Source organism: Microsporum canis, genomic scaffold (genome assembly GCF_000151145.1).
Source record: "Microsporum canis CBS 113480 supercont1.3 genomic scaffold, whole genome shotgun sequence".
NCBI lineage: Eukaryota > Fungi > Ascomycota > Eurotiomycetes > Onygenales > Arthrodermataceae > Microsporum > Microsporum canis.
Window position 1 is genome coordinate 1,319,076 of NW_003299167.1, and position 20,848 is coordinate 1,339,923.

At 46.1% G+C, this 20,848-nt stretch overlaps 7 protein-coding genes across 7 annotated transcripts; 3 read left to right on the forward strand and 4 right to left on the reverse strand.

The window, feature by feature from the left end:
• Positions 1-295: 295 nt before the first annotated feature.
• On the reverse strand, positions 296-1,656 carry MCYG_03342 (conserved hypothetical protein; the record flags this gene model as incomplete). The annotated part of the gene is made up of 3 exons (XM_002847790.1): positions 296-1,076; positions 1,136-1,438; positions 1,502-1,656. 3 exons carry the CDS (start codon positions 1,654-1,656, stop codon positions 296-298), a joined length of 1,239 nt encoding a protein of 412 aa, XP_002847836.1.
• A 347-nt stretch (positions 1,657-2,003) lies between these two features.
• MCYG_03343 (F-box domain-containing protein) lies at positions 2,004-3,380 on the forward strand (the record flags this gene model as incomplete). Its single annotated transcript, XM_002847791.1, has 2 exons — positions 2,004-2,398; positions 2,576-3,380. The coding sequence occupies 2 exons, from the start codon at positions 2,004-2,006 to the stop codon at positions 3,378-3,380; spliced, it is 1,200 nt and encodes a 399-aa protein (XP_002847837.1).
• Positions 3,381-3,781: 401 nt separating this feature from the next.
• On the reverse strand, positions 3,782-6,937 carry MCYG_03344 (coatomer subunit gamma-2; the record flags this gene model as incomplete). Its single annotated transcript, XM_002847792.1, has 6 exons — positions 3,782-4,014; positions 4,098-4,922; positions 4,984-5,328; positions 5,399-6,362; positions 6,446-6,756; positions 6,862-6,937. The coding sequence occupies 6 exons, from the start codon at positions 6,935-6,937 to the stop codon at positions 3,782-3,784; spliced, it is 2,754 nt and encodes a 917-aa protein (XP_002847838.1).
• Positions 6,938-7,748: 811 nt separating this feature from the next.
• MCYG_03345 (phosducin family protein) lies at positions 7,749-8,640 on the forward strand (the record flags this gene model as incomplete). Its single annotated transcript, XM_002847793.1, has 3 exons — positions 7,749-7,801; positions 7,898-8,080; positions 8,160-8,640. The coding sequence occupies 3 exons, from the start codon at positions 7,749-7,751 to the stop codon at positions 8,638-8,640; spliced, it is 717 nt and encodes a 238-aa protein (XP_002847839.1).
• Positions 8,641-9,476: 836 nt separating this feature from the next.
• On the reverse strand, positions 9,477-10,618 carry MCYG_03346 (conserved hypothetical protein; the record flags this gene model as incomplete). Its single annotated transcript, XM_002847794.1, has 3 exons — positions 9,477-10,029; positions 10,095-10,423; positions 10,511-10,618. 3 exons carry the CDS (start codon positions 10,616-10,618, stop codon positions 9,477-9,479), a joined length of 990 nt encoding a protein of 329 aa, XP_002847840.1.
• Positions 10,619-14,256: 3,638 nt separating this feature from the next.
• On the reverse strand, positions 14,257-15,485 carry MCYG_03347 (casein kinase I isoform delta; the record flags this gene model as incomplete). Its single annotated transcript, XM_002847795.1, has 3 exons — positions 14,257-15,284; positions 15,343-15,415; positions 15,474-15,485. 3 exons carry the CDS (start codon positions 15,483-15,485, stop codon positions 14,257-14,259), a joined length of 1,113 nt encoding a protein of 370 aa, XP_002847841.1.
• A 3,506-nt stretch (positions 15,486-18,991) lies between these two features.
• On the forward strand, positions 18,992-20,564 carry MCYG_03348 (monocarboxylate permease-like protein; the record flags this gene model as incomplete). The annotated part of the gene is made up of 4 exons (XM_002847796.1): positions 18,992-19,092; positions 19,171-19,308; positions 19,374-19,747; positions 19,804-20,564. The coding sequence occupies 4 exons, from the start codon at positions 18,992-18,994 to the stop codon at positions 20,562-20,564; spliced, it is 1,374 nt and encodes a 457-aa protein (XP_002847842.1).
• Between the last annotated feature and the right edge of the window lie 284 nt (positions 20,565-20,848).

Consider the following 20,848-nt stretch of genomic DNA (forward strand, 5'->3'; position numbering starts at 1 on the left):
CAGGGTAAATATAGGACGTTCTTTGACTATACTAAGCTCAGACTTTAAGGATTAAGCTTCATTATCCTTAGGGCAAACTGCGTAATCTCCGAGAAGGTCTTGCGGAGTAGTTAGCAGTGTTTTTTTTTTTTCAAGTTTCATAGCGGTGAAAGTTCTGCCTCGTGTAATAGGCATAGGATCGGTCACCACAATGTTCTACATAATATTGATATATCAAACAGATATCTAGGTCATCTTGCGCTCTATACCTCTATCAATCAAAAAAATGTGAGATTCATGATCTCTTCGGGGCTACTTAGCTGGATGATGATTTCCAGTTCGACTGGCCTAGAGACCAATTGACAGCTTCAACAACTCCATCTACTATGGTTTTAGGGGTCCATGTGGGTGTTCCACCACTGTACACCCCACTCTTCACTAGCACAGGAACCCAGTTTATACCTGCAGAGCTGGAATAGGAATGAGCGCCTCTGATATCAGATTCGGGGTTGTCGCCAATCATATAAACTGTCTTCAGGGAAGCTAGATTAGGCGTTTGAAAACGATTGTTTCTCAGCTCTACCAACCTCTGCTCAGCAAAATCGTAAGTTAACGTATGTGGTTTCCCGATCATGGTTTTCAGTAATTCCACCCCTGACGCGGGTCCACCCGTCATTGCGGCCCAGACACCTTCAAGGGCTGCGCAAAAACCCCCTTGGCCGAGGCGTGGTTGATGGTAGCCAGCTGCCCAGAGTAGATCAGGGTTAGAAAAATAGAGTGGCGGTTGGCCATCCTGTTGGTAACCACGGTTTGGAAGGTCATCTCTGTTATTCTTGTCTGATATTGTCCCAACAATACCGTCTCGCGAGAGTAGGAGATCAATAATGATCTGGATATCAAGGGCCCAATCTCTTGGATCATTGAAGACTAGGATTGCATCGATCTTTAGGCACTTGGAAGGGTCTATTGGATCTATCAATTTGGTAAAACGCTGTGTAATTCCTTCATAGTAATTCTTAAAGGCCGATGAGAAGGGCCAAATGGATGGATGAGCCATAAATATGTCACCAGGAGTTAGAACGGATTTAAACCCGTACCTATGCACGCAGTTAGTATAAAGGTGTACCCAGAGGTATAGATGCCATAATAATCATACTGCTTCGCAACATCCCGACATTTATCGCCAGCTCCACCGACTACTAAGACCGTCTTATTCTCAAGCGGCTCTTGATCCTCTTTACCTCTCACGAGTTCTGTATATGGTGTGTGGCTTTGGATGATCAGCTCAGGGCCGAGCGGCACGCCTAGCCTATCACTCAGCTGAGATACCCTTTCATTCTCCGACATACCCCCTCCATTTGTGAGCAGAATGAAAGGAATGCGTTGTTTCTGGAGGAGAGATAACGTTTGTGAAGCCCCTGGGAGAGGTCTGGAAGCTCGAAGGAGGACGCCATCTATGCTAAGAGACTGTATTAGGGCTTTAATTTCACCAGCAGCGTATATAGACTAGAAGGTATCTCACTCAAAAGCAAAGGCAAAGTCAGGAGCGCCCCCAGGAACCGTGGTCGCCGTTCTAAAACGCCGTCGACAGTATGGCGTTGCGAATGAACGAGTGACAAGCTGCGGTTTGGAAAGCGAAAATATACCCGCCGAGAAAGGAACGTGTCTCAATTGCATCGTGACTCTTATAAACGAACGACAGAGGTACGTCTAGTATCCATTAACCACCGCTATTCACCTGCAACATAACCAGGGTTGCAATATCTGACAGATGTTGCAGCGTTGAGGTTCTTCAAGGTCCATCCCCGTGATCTGGGCCTTACCGAAACTTTCTATGACGATCGATTTTCGGTTTACCTTTTTTTTTTTTTTTCAAAGACAAAAAAAATTATAAGTCCCGAAGTCAGCCTTAGGAGTTATAAGCAATGCGGCTCTCTTCGACCGCTGCCTTTCTGGATTTGTCTATGTTTCTTGCCTCAGACATGGCTAGATATTAATCAGCATTCAATAAAGCCATCTTCGCCATGATGGCTCAGGCGCCTCAGACCAAGGGGGCGTTCCTCCCTACAGAAATTGTCATCACCATCCTTTCCTTCGCCTCAGATGAGGATGCAGTGAACGAAAACTGGCAGTCTACATTATTCTCATGCTGCTTGGTCTGCCAGCAATGGTATGCCGCTGCCATTCCGTTCCTTTATGCAAAGCCAGTCATCTCTGCGAGAAACTACGACTCCTTTGCTGGAACATTAGATGTCCGTGGCAAAGCCAGGCATAATATACAAGAGCCTCTAGGGAGCTTTGTTAAGCATCTTGACCTTGGAGGCCTTGCACATAGCGGTAGCAAGAGTGTTACTGCAAGACTACTGCGGGCTTGTAAAGAAGGGCTCGAGGTCTTTGTTGCACCTGCGTCTACATTTTCGTGAGTAACACCCAAAGAATTATATACCCTCCCGGAAACACGGCCGTTTATCTATATTATTGGCCGGAGCAATAAGACCTCCTATTTTCTATGTAACGAGATATTTTCCTTACAACTCTCTATGTATTTCTTTCTTCTAGGACCATACTCAAGAGCAGCTACTTATTATTGAAGTAGGGCTATTAGTTTAACTCCCATGAGCAAATGCTTAAACTTGAGAATAGTTGATCTATCCGTTCTGATGACGATAGTCCCTTTTCTGAGTATACCACATGCTGTGCGCCATCTTCGGAATCTAGAGACCTTACGATTCCCCCCAGAAATGTCCAACAAGGGATTGCCGAAAGTAAACCAACCTCAGAACGAAAGGTCACCTCCCATGTATCAGTGGCCCCCAAAATTGAAAAGACTACAGCTGTGGAGAGTACATGACTCCATTATTCTGGGGAATTTCATCTGGCCGGAAACAGTCACCGCCGTGACTCTAACAGAATCCACCCATTATCCGTTCAACTATATACTACAGACACTCGTCAACGGTAGCGCCCGCCATAGACTACAGCGTGTGAGGATAGTAAGCAACCGCCAAACCGACGAAATCTCTTTCCTCGCCCCACTTTGTTCTCAGATGGAGAAGCTCAAGTTTTTAAGCCTGCAAGGCTGCGGGTGTGATCCTGTTTTCTACAAGAGGATCATTTCCACGTCTCCCAAGCCAGCAGCCTTGGAGATACTAGAAATAAGTCCTCTGCCACTCGAGCACAAGCTGCGAGTTCAGTTAGTGAGGGATCTCCAGACGATATTTTCAGTTGCGTTCCCTCGAGTTCGGTTATTGGGCATCTCTGCATCCTGTATAAATTACGTTTCTGAATGGTTTGAACTTGAAATGGATAAAGTTCTGATGGACAACGCCAGGAAATCAGGGTACTATGATAAAGAGAAGCTTGAAAATGGCAGAATCCAAACCGGAGTTTACTATTTCTAGCTAGGTGCCACGGACGATTGCGGATCTAACAACACCTTTGCAATGGTACTCGGGCTGAGGGATTAATTCTTCGCTGAGTAGATACGGGACACAAATCGATATACAACGTCTACACAAAATTAGGAATGCTGCCTTGAGAAATGCCTAATGGAAATTAAAAACCAAAAGAAGGGTATTGAAAAATTATATTCGTTGAATTCAAGGAACGGGAGAACGTTATTGATGGACTGATGGTTGGTCATATTATAAGCGACAAGAATCGAAAACCGCTTGGGTCATCTTTTTGATAAAGCAAACAGGAAGAGAAAGGAAATTCCAAACAGGTCATTACCCATCTAAACACCAACGTGAATAAGACAAGGATATAGAAAAAGAGGCCGCTATATTTATTGCCTAGCAGGTCACGCCACAGAGGTTATGATTGCGGCAGCGACACCCTCTTCTTCTGCGCGGACGGTTATCTTGGTGGTGACGCCAGACTTTGCCGAATATGCCAACCGTACAAGGCCCGTCACTCTGCCTCCGGATACGGTCTTGCCATATAGCTTGAGAGAATGTGTGGAATTGTTGAGAACAACATCGGTGCCTTCCAAAGGTTGTAAAGAGAGCGTAGAAATGAGTTGCTCGGTAGCATCTGAAATTGGGTACCAGTTAGTATTTGACGGCATCAATGTATTATAAACACACATATATAAAACTTTAATAGGAAACACTTACCTGATATACCCTTCATATTAGATAGCTGTAGTGTTTCACTAGCCTCTTCGCCATTGGCACCAGTCTGCTCCCAGAGGTGATCAAAATTACCCGCAAAGGCTGGAATAACATAGTCACTGCCTGTGAGCTCAAGATCCTCCACTTGGTATTCGTCTTCATAGCCAGTGTCTTCCGGCTCGCCAGTGGTCGGATCGATCTCCTTGCTAGTAAATTTCAAAACGTTTGTGAACGAGGTGATGGGATAATTGTGTTCACCGCCAGCTTTCTTGAAGGCAACGTACACTAGTCCAGGCTCGTTTGGTACCAGCTTTGGACTAGGTACAATGAAGTCCTCTTCCAATGCTTCATCCTCTTCCGATGGAGTTGCAACAACAGATACGTCTTCCAGTACAGTATCAGGAAGGGTGTTCTTGATATCATACTGCACAACGATATGGTCCTTGAAGATGTGTTTTATTGCAGTAACAACATATTCGGTCTCACGCTCGGTAAGTTCAACAGGCGACGAGGACTTGAGAAGCGTTCCATATTCTTTGAGTTCGGGAATTTGTGAAAGCTCCTCGGCAAACTTCTGGGTTGTTGCTTGGGCTGCAGCAGCTCCGTCGGCAGCTCCGTTTTGTTTTGCTTTCGAGGGGCCATCGGTTGGAGCTTTGAGTGTTGGTGTGGCAGATGTAAGTTTCTTAGTTCTCTCTTCGGCCAGAGCTTGCTCTTGGGACACGACCGGGATCTTTGACAAATCAAAAGCAGTAGCAAATGTTTCCTTGTCGGTTGCAGTGACATACATGACAAGCTGGTGTTCAAATGTGGATAAAGAGTACATTGTATCTACGGTGAACAAGTCAGTATTCAAGGCGCATATGTTAAGTATGAGATGGCGAGGACATACCATTGGTAATGAATCGCTCTGCAATTTCGCTGTCATCAATTAATCTGAGATTGAGGGCAGCACGATCACGAACTTCATCATCAGTGTCATCCAAGCATCGTTTGAGGAGTACAACAACACTTCGTCGCAATTCTGGGTCTTTCTGGCCGACTCCGAACTTGGCTAAGGCAGTGACTGCGGCTGCTCTGACAGTCGAATTCTCAAGGACCACCCGGTTATAAATATAACGGATATACTTAGTAGGACTGGGGGTCTTTGGACCTTCTACACCAAGAAGATGTAATATCCTGACGGCCAGTTTGGTAAATTCACAGTCTTCAATAAATTCGCAGAGGTGAGAAAGGGCTGTAAGGATGTTAGTGGGATAGGTGCACAAAAATAAAATATACGTATACAAAGTAGTTTATATGCTTACCTTCTTCTTTACTTCCCGGAACAAATTTAATGAGATCAAACATGCTCTCAACAACACTTTTCTTAAACTCGTAGCCGCCTTCATCCCTAAGGATTCCGCTGATAAATGAAAGCATGCCGGCTTGCTTGCTTGGAAACTTGAGACACAATGTCCGGATTGCCTCCACAATTGTGATCTTGAACTCATCTGTAATATCTGACATGAAACCAGAGATCTGGCCCATAAGACGATCAACACTAGCTTCATTTCCGGTCTTAAGAAGGGTTGTTATGGCGAATGTAGCAATCGATCTGTTGGAGTTGGAAATCAAGGATTCGATGTCTTGATTGCAGGCGTTGACAACATGTGGCTTAAATGATGCAAAGGTGTGTAATAGGCGGATGGCGGCGAATTTGCTGGTAGTTCGGGGGGAGGACAAGTAGAGTTGCAAGACATTGACGGCCTGGGCAGCTTCGGCATCTGTGACATCCTTCATCTCACTAATTGCCTTGGCTGCTTCGAAGATGACCATTTCATGTTTCCCTCTCAGCCAGCTTTCGAGCATCTGCATCATAGGTTTCCGTAGACTTTGGTCCTCATCGGCCAATTTTGCTGCAAGCCTTACCAGGAGAACTATTGCAGGGGGGCTCTTGACAACGCCAGAGCCGTACTGCTGAACCATTTTCACCATTGCCATCTTGTCATGGGCTCTCATCTGGCAAAGGAGGCCAATGGCATGATATTGGGTCATATAACTGGTTTGTGCCATGGTATGGCGCTGTGCTGAAGAAGTAAAGCTGAGAAGGCCACCGGACTGCTTTCCGGACGAAGCAGCTTCTTGGGTTTCGCTCTGCCATCTTCGGACAATATCTTTTGCGATTGGGAGAAGGTGATAAGCAGACACTAAGGCGGCAGAGGAAACCGAAGGTGTTTTATCCACAATGGCGGTTTTAATCAGTCGCTCGATACCCTGAACAGTCGTGGCCTAAAAGTAAACAAAAAAGGAGGATAAGCATATCATTATAGAAATGGAATCAAACTCTGGGTCTAGATATGTGATTGACATACGTCTATTATACGGCACAGAGCCCTGATAGCGTTTGCTCGGTAGAGGACATCGCTGCCAACAGAGGTATCCTTCATAATTATGGATGTCGACATAATGACATCTTGGGCGGTATTAGAGAGCTCCTTCAAGATAAGATATACCATCTGTCGCAAAGAAGGGTCCTTATTCTGAAAGAGCTTTGAGATGCCAAAGAAGAGCGTGGTAGCTTCGTCCGTGGGGAATCTCTCGCCAGTGAACATTAAAACGGCGAGCTTTGTCAACAGGGTCCGGCATCTTCGCGGTGATATCGGGGAGGAATTGAATAACCGGGCTGTTCATGCAAGGGATTAGCCAGTCCATTGCCAGAACAACAGGGACGGGGGGATATTTTTATATCAACACCCCCCAATAGGGCAATATAGCAGAACAGACGCACCATCCTGAAAAACCGATGTCCTATCCAACTTCATCATCATCTGGTCTGCGTCCTCGTCCTTCTTCATGTAGCTCATATTGCTGATATATTGATCGCAGGGTGCGAGGAGGTCGAGCAAGCGGTCGACAGGCGTCTTCGTGGACAAGACGATATACTCGAGACCAAGGTGTCCACAGCACTAACAATTTCCCTTTCCTGGTTCGATTTCGCGGCGTTGGATGTTCATCTGCTGACTCAGCTTTATATCACATGATGTCGTTAAACTTATATTTGAGCACACCAAAAATGTCTTGGCACAAGACCAATGTTTATGTCATTCAAACAAATACTTTACGCTATATCTGGATCCCGTGGCATTTTTATTTCACGTGACATGCAGCCCTCGACAGGAGGCGAAGGTGTATTTACATCGATATTTGACATAATGAGAATCGCCTTAGGTGAAGTTGGAGAGTTACAGCAGTTCAATAGATATCGCATTTTCCCGAGTGGCGGGAAAAAGTATCCTATCATCACATGTACTAATAATTGGCAGAGTAGTATCATTAATTGCAAAAAATCGATAGTGATTGAAAGGCTGCCAGACCTATATCCGATGGATACCCCTGTGAGATAAGATACCCAGTCAATGGCTCTGCTATCGTCTACAAGACTATTTGCTTGCCACCTTACATCTATAACCAAGTGAAAAGGAGATTTTTGCTAGGGGGGGTAACTGAGACAAACAAAACAAACATTCTATATACGGTAACAGGCACCAGCATTCTGATGTCACTTATCGCTGGCTTCGCGATAAGCAAATTCAGGCAGCAAAAGACAAGTTAAAGAGAACAGCTTCAAGACGTGTGTTTTTCTCTTTTCTTTCATATAATATATCATACATCAAAATGGATATTCCCGTGAATGTGCCCATTGATAATCCAAACGCGGACACAGAATGGTACGCTAGCACGGTTCACTTCTATAGATCAGCAAATTTTTACCGTCCCGCACCAACAGTCTAGTGATGATGAGCATCGTGCTAACAGCAGCCCAGGAACGATATTCTTCGGAAACATGGAATCATACCCGAGAAGCCTCCGTCTCCTACACCCATCATACAAGAAGCCATTGAAAAAGCCCGCCAGCTCGAGCACGAGAATCGGCTTGAGGATAAGACATTGGATGAGCTAGATGCCCTCGAGGATGAAGAAGACGAGGAATTTCTAGAGCAATACCGGTAAGTAGGAAAAGGCTTCTCTTGCTTCTAATCCCAACAAATGGATTAATTACAGTTTACTCACCGGTGTTATGGACAGGCAAAAGCGTTTCCAGGAACTTTCGCGGATACAACAGACCAGCATTCACAACCAAGTCTATCCGCTCCAAAAGCCAGATTACTCTAGAGACGTCACCGAAGCATCTTCCAAATACTACGTGCTAGTACACCTGACCTCTTCATTGGGCAACAACATAGAATCCCGCATACTTACCGACATATGGCGACAACTGGCCGCTAAGTACGGGGATATCAAATTCTGTGAGATGCGCGCTGACCTATGTATCGAGGGCTACCCCGAGAGGAACACACCCACGATACTCGTCTACAAGGACGGCGATATTAAGAAGCAGATTATCACACTGCGCGATCTGAACGGAGCACGGACCCGTGCCGAGGATGTGGAAAAAGTGCTTGTCGAGCTGGGCGCATTGGATGAGCACGATAGCCGGCTGAAGCAGACGTCTAGTACGCCGAAGCCGGTAGAGAGAGCCGATGATGATTACGACGACTGGGATTGATATTGGAAGACTCTTTTTGTCTTTTTAAATCCTCTTCTCACCCCTCTCTTTCTCTCTTGGCTTGTTTGTGTATGATTGTAATATACGATTCTAGTTAGGTAAAAAGATTGAGAGACGGACAAGGGTGTGGTCCCTTAAATCGACGGGTCTATGGTTAAAAGGGCAGTATATACTATGTATAACCATGCATAATGAGCGGGTATATGACTACGTTATTGTACATATACTCTCGGCCTCCCTTGTCATCGAAGTCATAGCGTGCATCCGATCGCATCACATGGAAAGTCAGCATTCTCGTCTCATCCTTGTTTCAACTATTGGAAATTGACCGTTGATAGTCCAACTGTATCTACATTTGCCTTCCTGGGTATGTCGACATCGTGGCTGAGGGGAGACCAGCGGATGCAATGGTAACATCCCGCCGGGCTCTAAGCCTAAATTACAGGGTATTTGGTATTCAGGGGTCCTGCGGAGAACCCTGACGGGAAGAAATAGCCCCGATGGCATTGCATGTTTAATTGGAGAAGATAGAGGTGGCAATTGACGAGAGCAGAGTCAACCGGGAAAGTCCTTGAACGGAAGCAAAAAACCAGTACATACAGAGATAGAACGTGTTTTACCCGCCATGAAGTCAACAAGTAAAAGTAGAAGCGCAAGTAGATATTAAGAATAAGGAGGATGAGGAAAAAGAAGAAGAAGAAATGGGGATATCTAAGAAGATGTGTGATGATAATGTCCAATGTCCCGCAACACCCATAGGTCCAGCCAACCGACAAACAAAAGCAGTGAAGAAGAAGAAGAAGAAGCAGAGCAGACAGAATTATTCATTACCACGACTAGATCAGCTCATCACTGCCAGCTGCAATACTATCTTGTATTGCCTTGATAACCTGCGACTCTCCAATGACCGGACCAGTGCCATCGCACTGAGCGTGCCCCTTTAATCGATCATATATATCCTGCACATCCAGCTTGACACCCGAATCCGACAGGTGGCTTACTATCAGATCCCAGGTCGCAGATGCATCCAGCAGCTTCTCGCCGGTGACTTCGCACACTCTGACGGGGTGAATGGGCTTGCTGTGTTTCTCTCGTTCCGACGACAGGCCACTGCCCCCACTGGCGGTGCTGGCGGCACTGCTGTAGTCCTTGGGAGAATATATCATCGGTCCGGTCGTCGTGGGCTCGGGATCATGGCCTGGAGACCCATGGCAGTGCGCAGCCTTTGAAGTTGCGCGAAGAATCTCGTTCTCGGTAGCTACTTTTGCCATCTGGCGCTTCAGCACCTCGTTGTCTTCGAGCAGGTTGGAGAAGTTTTGCTTGTATTCTGTCAATTCTTGCTCTAGGTCACGGACTCGTCTCTCCTTGCGTTCACGGAAGGCTCGTTGACTAAGATTGGTCATGAGTTATTTATGTGCAATCTCAACATCAAGAATGGGCGGCAGATGACATACGCAGCTCGATTCTGAGCCTTTCTACGGTTCTGAGCAGGGGTCATGTTGGAGTCCTTCTCTTCGCTGCTGCTACGGGGATCCCGTTCGGGGTGGCCATCTTCTCCGTTCTCAACGTTGATGCCCTGTGGGAAGGCATTCGAGTCGACGGAATCCTGCTTGATCTCTCTCCCGAGAGGGGATATCGACGACTGGCCACTTGTTGCCGGCTCGATAGACTGTCTCGGAAAATGCGCAGAAGCTATACCGTTAACCTGGCCTTGCAAAGGAGGAGGTTGGCTAAATTGATAGGGCTCGAATTGCTGGAAGGATGGATCAAACTGCTGCTGGTCCTGAGCCTGCCCGTCAGCAACGAGAGAGAGAAAGCGAAATAAAAAAAAAAAAAGCAAAGACGAAGAAGAAAAACGTGGAAGTCATACAGGGCCAGGCATCATGGATCGAAACTGATCTTGCGAGGGTTCATGAGGTGGCTGCTGGTTATAATATGGATACGCCTGCTGGGCGGACGAGAAGTACGGGTATTCCATGATCGTTCAACTACGGGACAACAAGACAAGGACGCTCAACAGAAGAAGCAGAAAAGGAGAGAAACAGCTCCGAACGAGTACGTCTAATATATATTTATACAGGACTTATTTGATATGCAAGGCTCGGCCTGAAGTGGATTCAAAGAAAGAAAAAAAAAAGGTGTGTGGGGAAATATATTAGCAACGGGGGGGGGACTTTTTTTTCAAGGATTCAAGAGAATGAAGAACCAAGGGGATGATCGTTTGGTTTTTGATATCTTCTCGTTTCTTTTTTTTCTTCTCCCTCTCCCTCTTGTCGTCTCCCTCTTGTCGTCTTCTGCGAGTGTCTTCTTGTCTCCAGGCGCTTTGCTTTTTCAGACTCTCTCCGTACGAAGCATCAAGGGAGAAAAGAAAAAAAACAAGATGAAATCTCGTGTCCGAACAAGCCACCTTTGCCGCTTACGGTGACGACAATCCGTAGCTAGTGTGAGATAGTCCCCGATAGAGTCAACCTTCAGAGGGCTTGTCTGGTCTCTTGTTCTGTTTCTCCCTTTTTTTGCTTTGTGGCCCTCTCGCTGCCCTGTCCCTGCTTTTTCTTTTCCTGAGGCCGGCCCTCAGCGGCCTCCAAGCGACCACCAGCTAACGGCCCCGTCGCCCCCCCATCCACCGTCCTTCTCCATTGCCCCGTCCTGGTCAACAGCAAGCTAGGTTGAGAAGGGGGAAAAAGAAAAGAAAAAGAAAAGAAAAGCAAGACGAACATCGGACGAACGAACACCCCAGCAGCGAGTGAAATGATGAGAGGAGACCTTACATGGTAAAAAAAAAAAAGAGCGCCATCCCAAAACTCCATATCACACACCCAGACCAACCACCACCGTCTCTACTACCCTCCCTCTGCGGCCTGGCATGCAGCATCGAGAACATATACATACGGACGAAGCAAGGGATTCAACGGCTCCGTCCATGGCTTCCTCTGCTCTGCTGCAGCCGCCACATATCCTTGCATCCCGCCAAGGGCGCCCGTTTCGACCACGATGACAGAAACGCCCTCCTCCGGCCCTGGTCGTCCTTTTTGCTCCTTGCCCAATTTCCTCTGCAGATGGGCAATGGGCTAGCTAGCTCCTAGCATACTATGTATGTAACTAGCTATGGCGTACCTAGACTTCTGTCTGATCTGTTCATTTCGATCGTTTGTCCCACAGTATTTGCTTTTTTTTCTCTCAGTATCTCTTTTGCTTTCTCTCCAGGTCAATTGATAGATTGGGAATGTACAGAGAGTGATAGTAAACTTTATACTTCTAGTTGATCTATCCATCCATACTCAGTCGGGAAGCTGGATGTATATGTTCGAGGGGGAAAGCAATCAAATAGGGATACTACAGCATCAACGCCAGGCGAGCTTCTAGGCCTTCTGCTCACTTTTCAGGGTCTGGGTTGACCTATGTATAAGGGGGGAAACCTTCGTATTCTTCCGCTCGTGCACGTCTGGTAGCTTCAACTCGAGGCACCCGTGGAGTAAAGTACAGAGAGTAAGGAGTAGTCGACACTACCATGGAAAGCCTATGCTCGCTTCGACGAACCGAGACGACCTGACAGGCAGATAGACGGCTAGTTACATGCCATAGTATATACGGGCACCGGGTTGCTCGCTTGCCCCAGCTTGATTCTAGACTCTCGACTTGTTCTTCATCAATCTTCCTCGTCACTCTGCTTCCCCTGTGGCAAAGTCGAGTTATGATTCCGGGGCAAAAGAGACGAAGCATCTACGTTTTTTTGAAACGAACTGCTGGAGAACTCCCGCTCTTCCCGCTTCCTCTTCTTGTTTCAAGACCAGGTCCCTCGCTGTCTTATCGTTTACCTTGTTAGCAAAAGCCTCGGTTGTTTTACGCCTTTCCTCGATAACCTCTTTCTCTCCCCCCCCCTCTCTCCGTAACTGATTTATGAGCATGCAAAGAGTTTTTCGTTGGATTGGTTCGATTTGGGCAGTTAAGGTGATATAATATTAAGGGTAATAAAGAGTGACAAGAAAAGAAAACAAGGAAACAAAGTTAAGGAGGTCATCTCCAATCGGGCAGCTCAGTGGTTTTCTCCTCGTCCCCAGATAGATATTCTCATCCTCACGCGTTCTCTCCTCTTGCCAGTCTTAAAACCCATCTTCCGCCACTCTCACTCTTGCCTTCCTAATTGAATGTGAAATGATCCCGAAACTTGTCTCCGTGTTAAAAGGGGGGAAAGGATAAAATGCTGTGCTGGAGGGGGGATGTGCAGATAACAAAACAGAACAAGGCATGTTAGGAGAAACACCAGGAACACAAGGTAACAACAACAGAACGAGACCACCCCGGAAGCGACCCTAGCCATATTCCGTCGCCATGTACCAGTGTTGTTGAGAGAAGGTATAGAGTTGAGTTCGAGGGATACTGGTACACACAAAGTAAGCCAATACCCTTAAAGAAGATAAAAGGCTGTAAGTTGTGATGTTGTTAAATAAGGATGTCGAACGTCGTGATAAGACTGTCGGTGCCTTTCGTCTTCTCGAACCACTCTCCCGTAACCATACCCGGTTCCTCTCAGCGTCAATTTGCAGCCTTCACCACTGCTCACCTGTTCTCGCGTCTCTCCACCAGAAAGAAAAACAAAGGTTGAAAACAATAAAACATAACATCACAATAACAAAGTGACAAACAACACAAGGAAACATCAATTTAGTGGTAAAACGTATTGCATGGGGTGGAGGGGATGGTGAGATAAAGGAAAATAAATAAGAAATGCCTGGATGATCGAGAATGAAAGAAGCCGGATAGTAACACGATACAGCGGCCTGGTGAGGCTGATGTTGACTGGCTGATGCTGCCTTGTATGTGTTGATGTTCGTTGAAGTAGAAAATATACCGATTCCGCCTCTAGCGATTCATTCCATGGTCGTTATGGGAAGACAAGATCGTCAACAGCCATGCCCAGTGAAACTGTTAAAAACGTATCCTGCCAAAAGAATGTCTGTCTGAAAGCCCCTCCCCTTCAATGATGATGGTACTTCTGCTCGACAAAGATAGACAGCGACTTGGTGCATCTTGAAACCCCAGGAAGATATTCCATGAAAGAATGAAGGACAAAAAATTAAGTCATGGTGGTTTGATTAATCAAAGGGTGGATCAAGATGCAGCCCAAGAAGCAGATTGATGATAAAAGAAATGTCGACCGGAGCATAAACAGTCATGGTGAGGGTGGTGATTTGCAGAACAGACAGGATGAACTCTAGGGTAGATGGAAATAATCTTTGCCCAAAGTTCAAATATGAAAAGATAGATATGAGAAGACTGGGGGGTTGGTGAGCACACCCCAAAATCCACTCAAATCATTGAAAACCGTGTTGCTTGTTGGATGATTACCATTGAGTACCGTTGTTACCTTCATCCCGCTTTGATGAACGGTGATAAGGAGCCGTGTTGTAACCAGGGACCACATTAGCACCACCTTTAGAAGCGGAACGAAGCCTAGCGCCGAAAACTATAACATTAGTCAGATTTTCGATGGAAAAAAAAACGAAAGGTTTGTCCCTCTCTCGCGGCCAGCACAGCGTCATCAAAAAGGACCACTTCAAAGCACAAGCCCAGGCAGAGGGGGAGTGTTCCTTACTCGGAACCAACAGTTGCAGATACTCACATCCTATCGCTTCCGCCAATTGCACGGTTCGTCTCTGGGTTTTCGAAAGTCCCGCGTTCCACCACTTTGCGGCGAGGGGCCATAGCAGTTGGCTTAATTTGGATAGGGTTTCCGGAAGTAGCACCAACGTTTGCAAGGCGGCGTGGACGTTCGTCTTCATCCTGGCCATTGCCAGCATTTCCAGTGGCCTGAGCAATAGCCTGAGCATTCTTCTGGTATTTGTAGACGGTCCAGTCAAAGACATAGTCATACTGGAAGGACTCTCGGACGAAGAGGTCACGGAAGATCTTACGGAGGTAAGAGTAGTCAGGCTTGTCGTCGAAGCGGAGAGAACGGGTATAGTTCAGGTAAACGGCAAACTCATTGGGGAAGCCACGGCAGAGCACCTCAGTGGGGGTAGTCATCTTTTTCTCCATGATACGGTCGTATTTCTGCTTCTTGGTGGCAGCCTTGAGTCCCTGCCAGGGCAAAGATCCACGGCAGAAATAGAGCATGACATATCCAAGGGATTCCATGTCATCACGACGGGACTGCTCGACACCCAAGTGGGTATTAATACTGGCATAACGGGCGGTGCCGGTCAAGTTCTTGTTCTCACGGTATGGAATGTGGAAGTGAGTTTTTGGGTCACGATATTTCTTGGCCAGACCGAAATCGATAACGTTGACCTGGTTGCCACGCTTTCCGATGCCCATGAGGAAGTTGTCTGGCTTGATATCACGGTGGATGAACGACTTTGCGTGGATATACTCGATACGTGAGATGAGCTGGTCGGCAAGCAGAAGGACAGTCTTCAGAGAGAACTTGCGGTTGCAGAAGTTAAACAAATCCTCCAAGCTGGGTCCGAGGAGGTCAATGACCATGGCATTGTAGTCACACTCGGTTCCGAACCAGCGGACGAAAGGGATGCCAACTCCACCAGCAAGAGACTTGTAGACGCGGGCTTCATATTCAAGCTGAGGGTGCTTGGCCTTGACAGACTCTAGCTTGATGGCAATTTCTTCACCCGAGATAATGTTTGTTCCTAGTAGGCAGTCCAAGGTTAGCCTAGACATACAGAAAAGTAGAAGAGTTAAGCCTACCAAGGTAGATATCACCGAAACTACCACTTCCGATCTTTCGGCCAATACGGTACTTGTTGCCAACACGGAGATCCTATCTATCGTTAGAACAAGCCTCTCTTTTTCATGTCACCAACTTCTGATAGACTAACCATGGTCGTCATTGTGAAGAGTGTCCGAAATATTAATCACTCAGCTGCTAATAAAAAGGTCGAAATGTGGTGAACACAGATCGACGCGTGAGACTTGTGTGTTTTTTATTGTTGTATCAGTTTGTTCTGTCTATTGCCCTGAAATAGATGGGGAAACGTTCAGATTATGCAACGGGCCGAGATTTAGCTATTAAAAGGGCAGGTCAGTAACAAAAGGTTGAGTTTTTTTTTTTTTTCGACACAAAGTCGTGGATGGAGATAAAGAAGGCAAGAGGAAGAAAAGAGGAGCAGGATAAGGGGACGAAGAGAAGAAGACTGCTCGAAGTCCACAGGTTTAAGTGCCAGAGGTGAAGTGGCAGGAGTTGGGTTGCTTGGAAGTGAAGTGGTGAGGCTGGCTTTTTTGGGGGCGGCGGCTAAGGAGGACACAGCATCATCATCATCCATCATCCAGATGCCAAGCTCAAAAGTCTTACCTTAAGGCTCGTTGGAAAAGAATCAGGTCCTTCGGTAGGAGGGTTGACAAATGGCTCCCTCTTCTTTTGAGGGGTGAGCCAGGAGATGGTGTGCGTGGGAGTTGGATGTCGTAGAGAGAAAGAAGAGGAAGAAGAGGAAGAAGAGGAGGAAGAAGTTCTGCCGGTGGAAGTCGGTGAAGACCAAGCAAGGGAAGGAAAAAAACGCCCTTGGATGAGAAGTCACGTGGTTGGGCATGAATCCTCATGACCTTCGCCGCTTTCTTCCAAGGCCTTTTTCTTCTCTTTCTTTTTACTCTTTCATTACCATCTTATTCACTGCCTCTACTTCTTTAATCTAACATCTTTTACTCTCTATTTGGTCATGTGTGGCAAGCCTCAGCCGTGGATCTAACATACTCTCTGGCTGCCTTCCAGCTTACTATCTATAGTCATCCCCGGTCAGCCTGATCGTCCATGTCTCATCGACATACGGAGTGCATATTTTTATCTTTCTAACCCCTTTTTTTTCAAACCCCTCCGCGGCTGCATCCGACGGGTTCTGCGCCAGTAAGATGCTTGCCAGTTGATACGCTGCGGAGAACATGGATTCTCTTGTAGTTACTCTGCGCCCCAGCCAGTGCCAATTCAAACTTCTAGACCTTGGAACCGCCGGATCACCCTTTTCCCACCCCAACTGTGAAGCAAAGAAAGGGCGTCACACCAGTCCCTCTTTTGCGATCCTGTCAGAGTCTCCCCAGAGGATAACGTGTCACTGTCAGGCTGGAATGGAAGCGGAGTTCGTGCGGCCTTTTATCGACTTTTTTGTCTTTTTTCCGCGGCCCCCTGCATTCGCCGCCCACTTCGGGTCAGTCCATCAGCCGGCATATTACGGAGGACGGAGGTAGAGCAGGAGGATATACCAGGAAGTGGTATAGTTGCATGACTATAGTTGTACAGAGTAAATCAAGGTTGCTACCAAAATGTGCTGACATAGGTGGTAGCCTTTGTTTTTTTATTAATTGGTTATTTATTGCCACTTTAGAATTAGGCTATAATCGCCTCGTAGATTATAGTAATTACCTATAGAATACGCCTTTATCAAGTACTGTTTTATTATAATTAATTGCACTTCCTATCATTGCTATGCCAGCTGCACACCAACAGACCCATGACTAAGCTGTTTATCACGTGCAACGAACTCGAGCATATAAGTAATACAGCGACCAAGTGATAGCATCTGTGATCAACTGCTGGTGTATGATCTCTTGGTCGAGTGGTATGGCCATTATACTGACAGCAGAGGGCGTCCAAGTGAACCTCGTCTTCGCTCAGGAGACCTTGACAAAGGATGTTGCCTAGGATCAAGGGAGTCTCGTTGCCAGATGCTTCACGGGCCTACAGGTCATGGATCATCTTATGGCTATACCCTTGCCGCAGCCTACGTTACTTGTGTGCGTTTTTCACCTTCTCGTCAGAAGCGCACACCCTAGTACCAAAAAACTTGCTAGCTAAAGGATAAACCTCCAGGTCAACTTATAAACACTCTGCAAGGACTGACTACCGACACGGGCCACTGTGTCGGCCATGGTACCTTTCCGTTTATATTGTCAGTATAGCAGATTATATATCGCCACACATTTACCAAAGAAGATACGATTTTACGTTGCCATACTGCTCAGTCCAGTTGGCCACTTTCTTCCTTTGGACTTTATTATACGGTTCAAGACATATAAAAAATCACCTCAAAAGGCTTCCGATGAAAAGACCAGGGGCGATTCTTGAGCACTATTGACAATTTACAGGGCACCCTTGGACTTAGCATAGGCTGCAGTTGAGATAAAGAAGGCACTCATTGGGTAAGTATAAGTGGACATCGAGAAGTTGCTGTGTAAGGCACAAAGGCTTTTTATCTGCTCATTTCAGGATATAATATACGCCTACATTTATTTTCATTCCTCCTACTGCCCATGTTGGTCTCGTCCATGATGCCTACCCCCAAACATATTGGTGTTTGACGCTGGCAAGCCACATTAAAAGTGCAATACAACTCCTGGACCTATACATGCAATGTACGCACCCCATAATGTGGAATATTATTTTATTTGGAAATAAGGACCCTCGCACCTTTTTCAATTTATGATGATTATGCCATTTAAATTTGATACCTGTCTAGACAATTACTGCTCAATTCGGATAAAGTGCGTCACAACAAAGCCCACCCAATCTCAAGGCTGCTGGCATTATGCTTCTCCGAATTTGTCATTAAAGCAGTTTCTAGAAGCTTTCAGGGGTCCGTATCTCGTATTGAGATGGATTCCAGGGAATTGAACAAGTCCGCACCGCTATTGGTGACGTTTCTTCGAGTAAGAACGAAATATTACTAAGTAGTAACGGACAGCGACAACGTGATAGTAGAGGTTACGTGTGATGGTCTCTATGGGGAGAACTGAACGAACCTTTGAATATTTATACATTTCCCCGACGAATTCTTCGGTTAGGCTAGTGATTATCAGTTCCTTGTGCGGCTTAATCCTCTTTACTTTAACCCAAAATTACTCTATGCGGTATAGAGTATTGAGAATGGGAGGTAATATGATGTGTTAGTCCTCGAATTACTTTATGCTGGCGTCTCGGCGAAGTAAGTAATGCACCTGAGGCCATCTTTGCTGGAGTATTCTAGCCTGACCATGCGAAATACAGAAATCCAATATCCCCGACCTAAATATGCGCTGATGAAGATCGCACCCCGCCATTTCAAATTGATAGCCAATTAGTTATCAGTGGAGCTGGGACAGGGAATTTAGATGTACTATGTAAGCCTTCGAGGTTTCTTACCCCTGTTGCATTAGTTATACACAATGCAGGATGCGAAAAATGGAACATATAAGAAGCGGCTTCTCGTCTCTGACCCTATTTTCATACCTTGGACTAGCCGGCAAGCTTGATTACCTATGATTGTTCCTTTCGTCTATTTCAATACACAGACATTTGATATCGCTTTCAACTCTCACAGTATAGGTTTCTCTTGGCCCTACCTTCGCCATTTCCCCCCTCCTTTCCCACATCATGCAGGAACCTCATTCTTTTATCAATCCTACGTCTCAGCTTTGTAACGAGAGAACTACAGACACCGAAGATTACTCTCCTGAAAATTGTACACCGTATCTGTAAGGATTTTGTCTTCAACCAGATAAGACTCGCAATTCATTCATTGCGGCTAACCTATAAACCAGAGCCAATGATAGTACTTCAGTCTTACAGGATGAGGTGGACAACCCATCACCACAGTCCCCTGCGGCTCAAGTTTTGCCTACCCCTCCAAACGGTGGTATGCTAGCTTGGCTACAGGTTGCAGCCTCCTTTTGTATCTTCCTAAATACCTGGTGAGTTATGCTGTTTCGAGATACAACCGTGGGGTTTTTTTTTTTTGGCTAAATGCAAGCTCTAGGGGAATTGTCAATATGTACGGTGTATTCCAGGCATACTATACCTATCATATCGCAGAAAAAGCCTCTGATTCTGCCATATCATGGATAGGTTCGATTCAAGTGTGTCTTCTCTGTTTTATCAGCACTGTTGTTGGACCAGTCTATGACGCCGGTTACGTTCAGTCACTCTTAATATCAGGCACTTTTTTGACTTTGCTAGGAGTTTTCATGACAAGTCTGTGCAAAAGCTACTGGCAGCTATTCCTAGCTCAAGGTGTAGTTACTGGTGTCGGGTTTGGATGTCTCTTCCTTCCTGGGGTCACTATCGTATCCCAGTATTTTAGCACCAAAAAAGCATTTGCAACGGGCATTGCATCCCTTGGTAGCAGTGTTGGTTAGAATAAAATAGCCTGGGCCCATTAATATCAATTCTGTGCTAACTTGACTTAGGCGGAGTTGTTTACCCAATTCTTTGGTCCCAGCTGGTACCTAAGATTGGATTTGGCTGGGCCACTCGAGTTATTGGTTTCATAATGATGGCGACTCTTATACTCCCTCTTATCATCATGCGTCCGCTTCAGTACCCTAAAACTCGAAGATCTCTCTTCGATGTTTCCTCCCTGAAAGATGTGCCCTATGTCTTCTTCGGGTTTGGAATACTTTTCGGATATATGGGCATCTATGTCGTCTTCTTTTATATCCAACTATATGCCATGGGCAGAGCCGGAGTGAGCTCTTATTTAGCATTTTACCTGCCAGCACTTATCAACGCTGGCTCGTCTCTGGGCCGAATATTACCCAACTTCGCGGCTGACTACGTTGGAACTTTGAATATGCAGATGGTATTTGCATTCGCCTCAGCAGTTCTAAGCCTCTCACTTATAGCCATTAGGAATGTACAAGGTATCCTTGCTTTCTCCGTTTTGTACGGATTTTTCACTGGCACTTTCGTCAGTCTACCAGCTCCAACCGTTGCGAGCTTGTCACCAGATGTAGCATCTCTGGGGGGTAGAATGAGCATGGCTTTTATGGCAGCCGGGATTGGATCACTGATAGGGAGTCCAATCGCAGGCGCTATTTTATCAACGAATGGTGGAAAGAACTGGGATATACTCCAAGTGTGGTCAGGTGTATTGCTCGTTCTCTCAGCTTTGTCTATGCTCGGCGCCAGAACTGCTAAAGTTGGAACTAAACTTAAGGCAAAAGCATAGGCTATACCCGAAAAAATTTCACATTTATGAGAAAGACCTCACTGTTTACTATACGCACTTCGCATCGAGTATTTCCTGACAATTCTTGTGGTTTAAATGTTGTGTATCTTTCAGATAGAGTACGGCAGTACGTTCTCACACATTATTTTAGGCTTTGCAGCATTGTTAATGAACCTTGTGTGCCGCGCAAGAACAGGCGTTTTGTCGGCTTGTGGATGCTCGATTAACTGGTGTACTGTCTCTGAGTTCGTAGGGACTCGTTCTGGGTAGACTGTCGGTCTTGT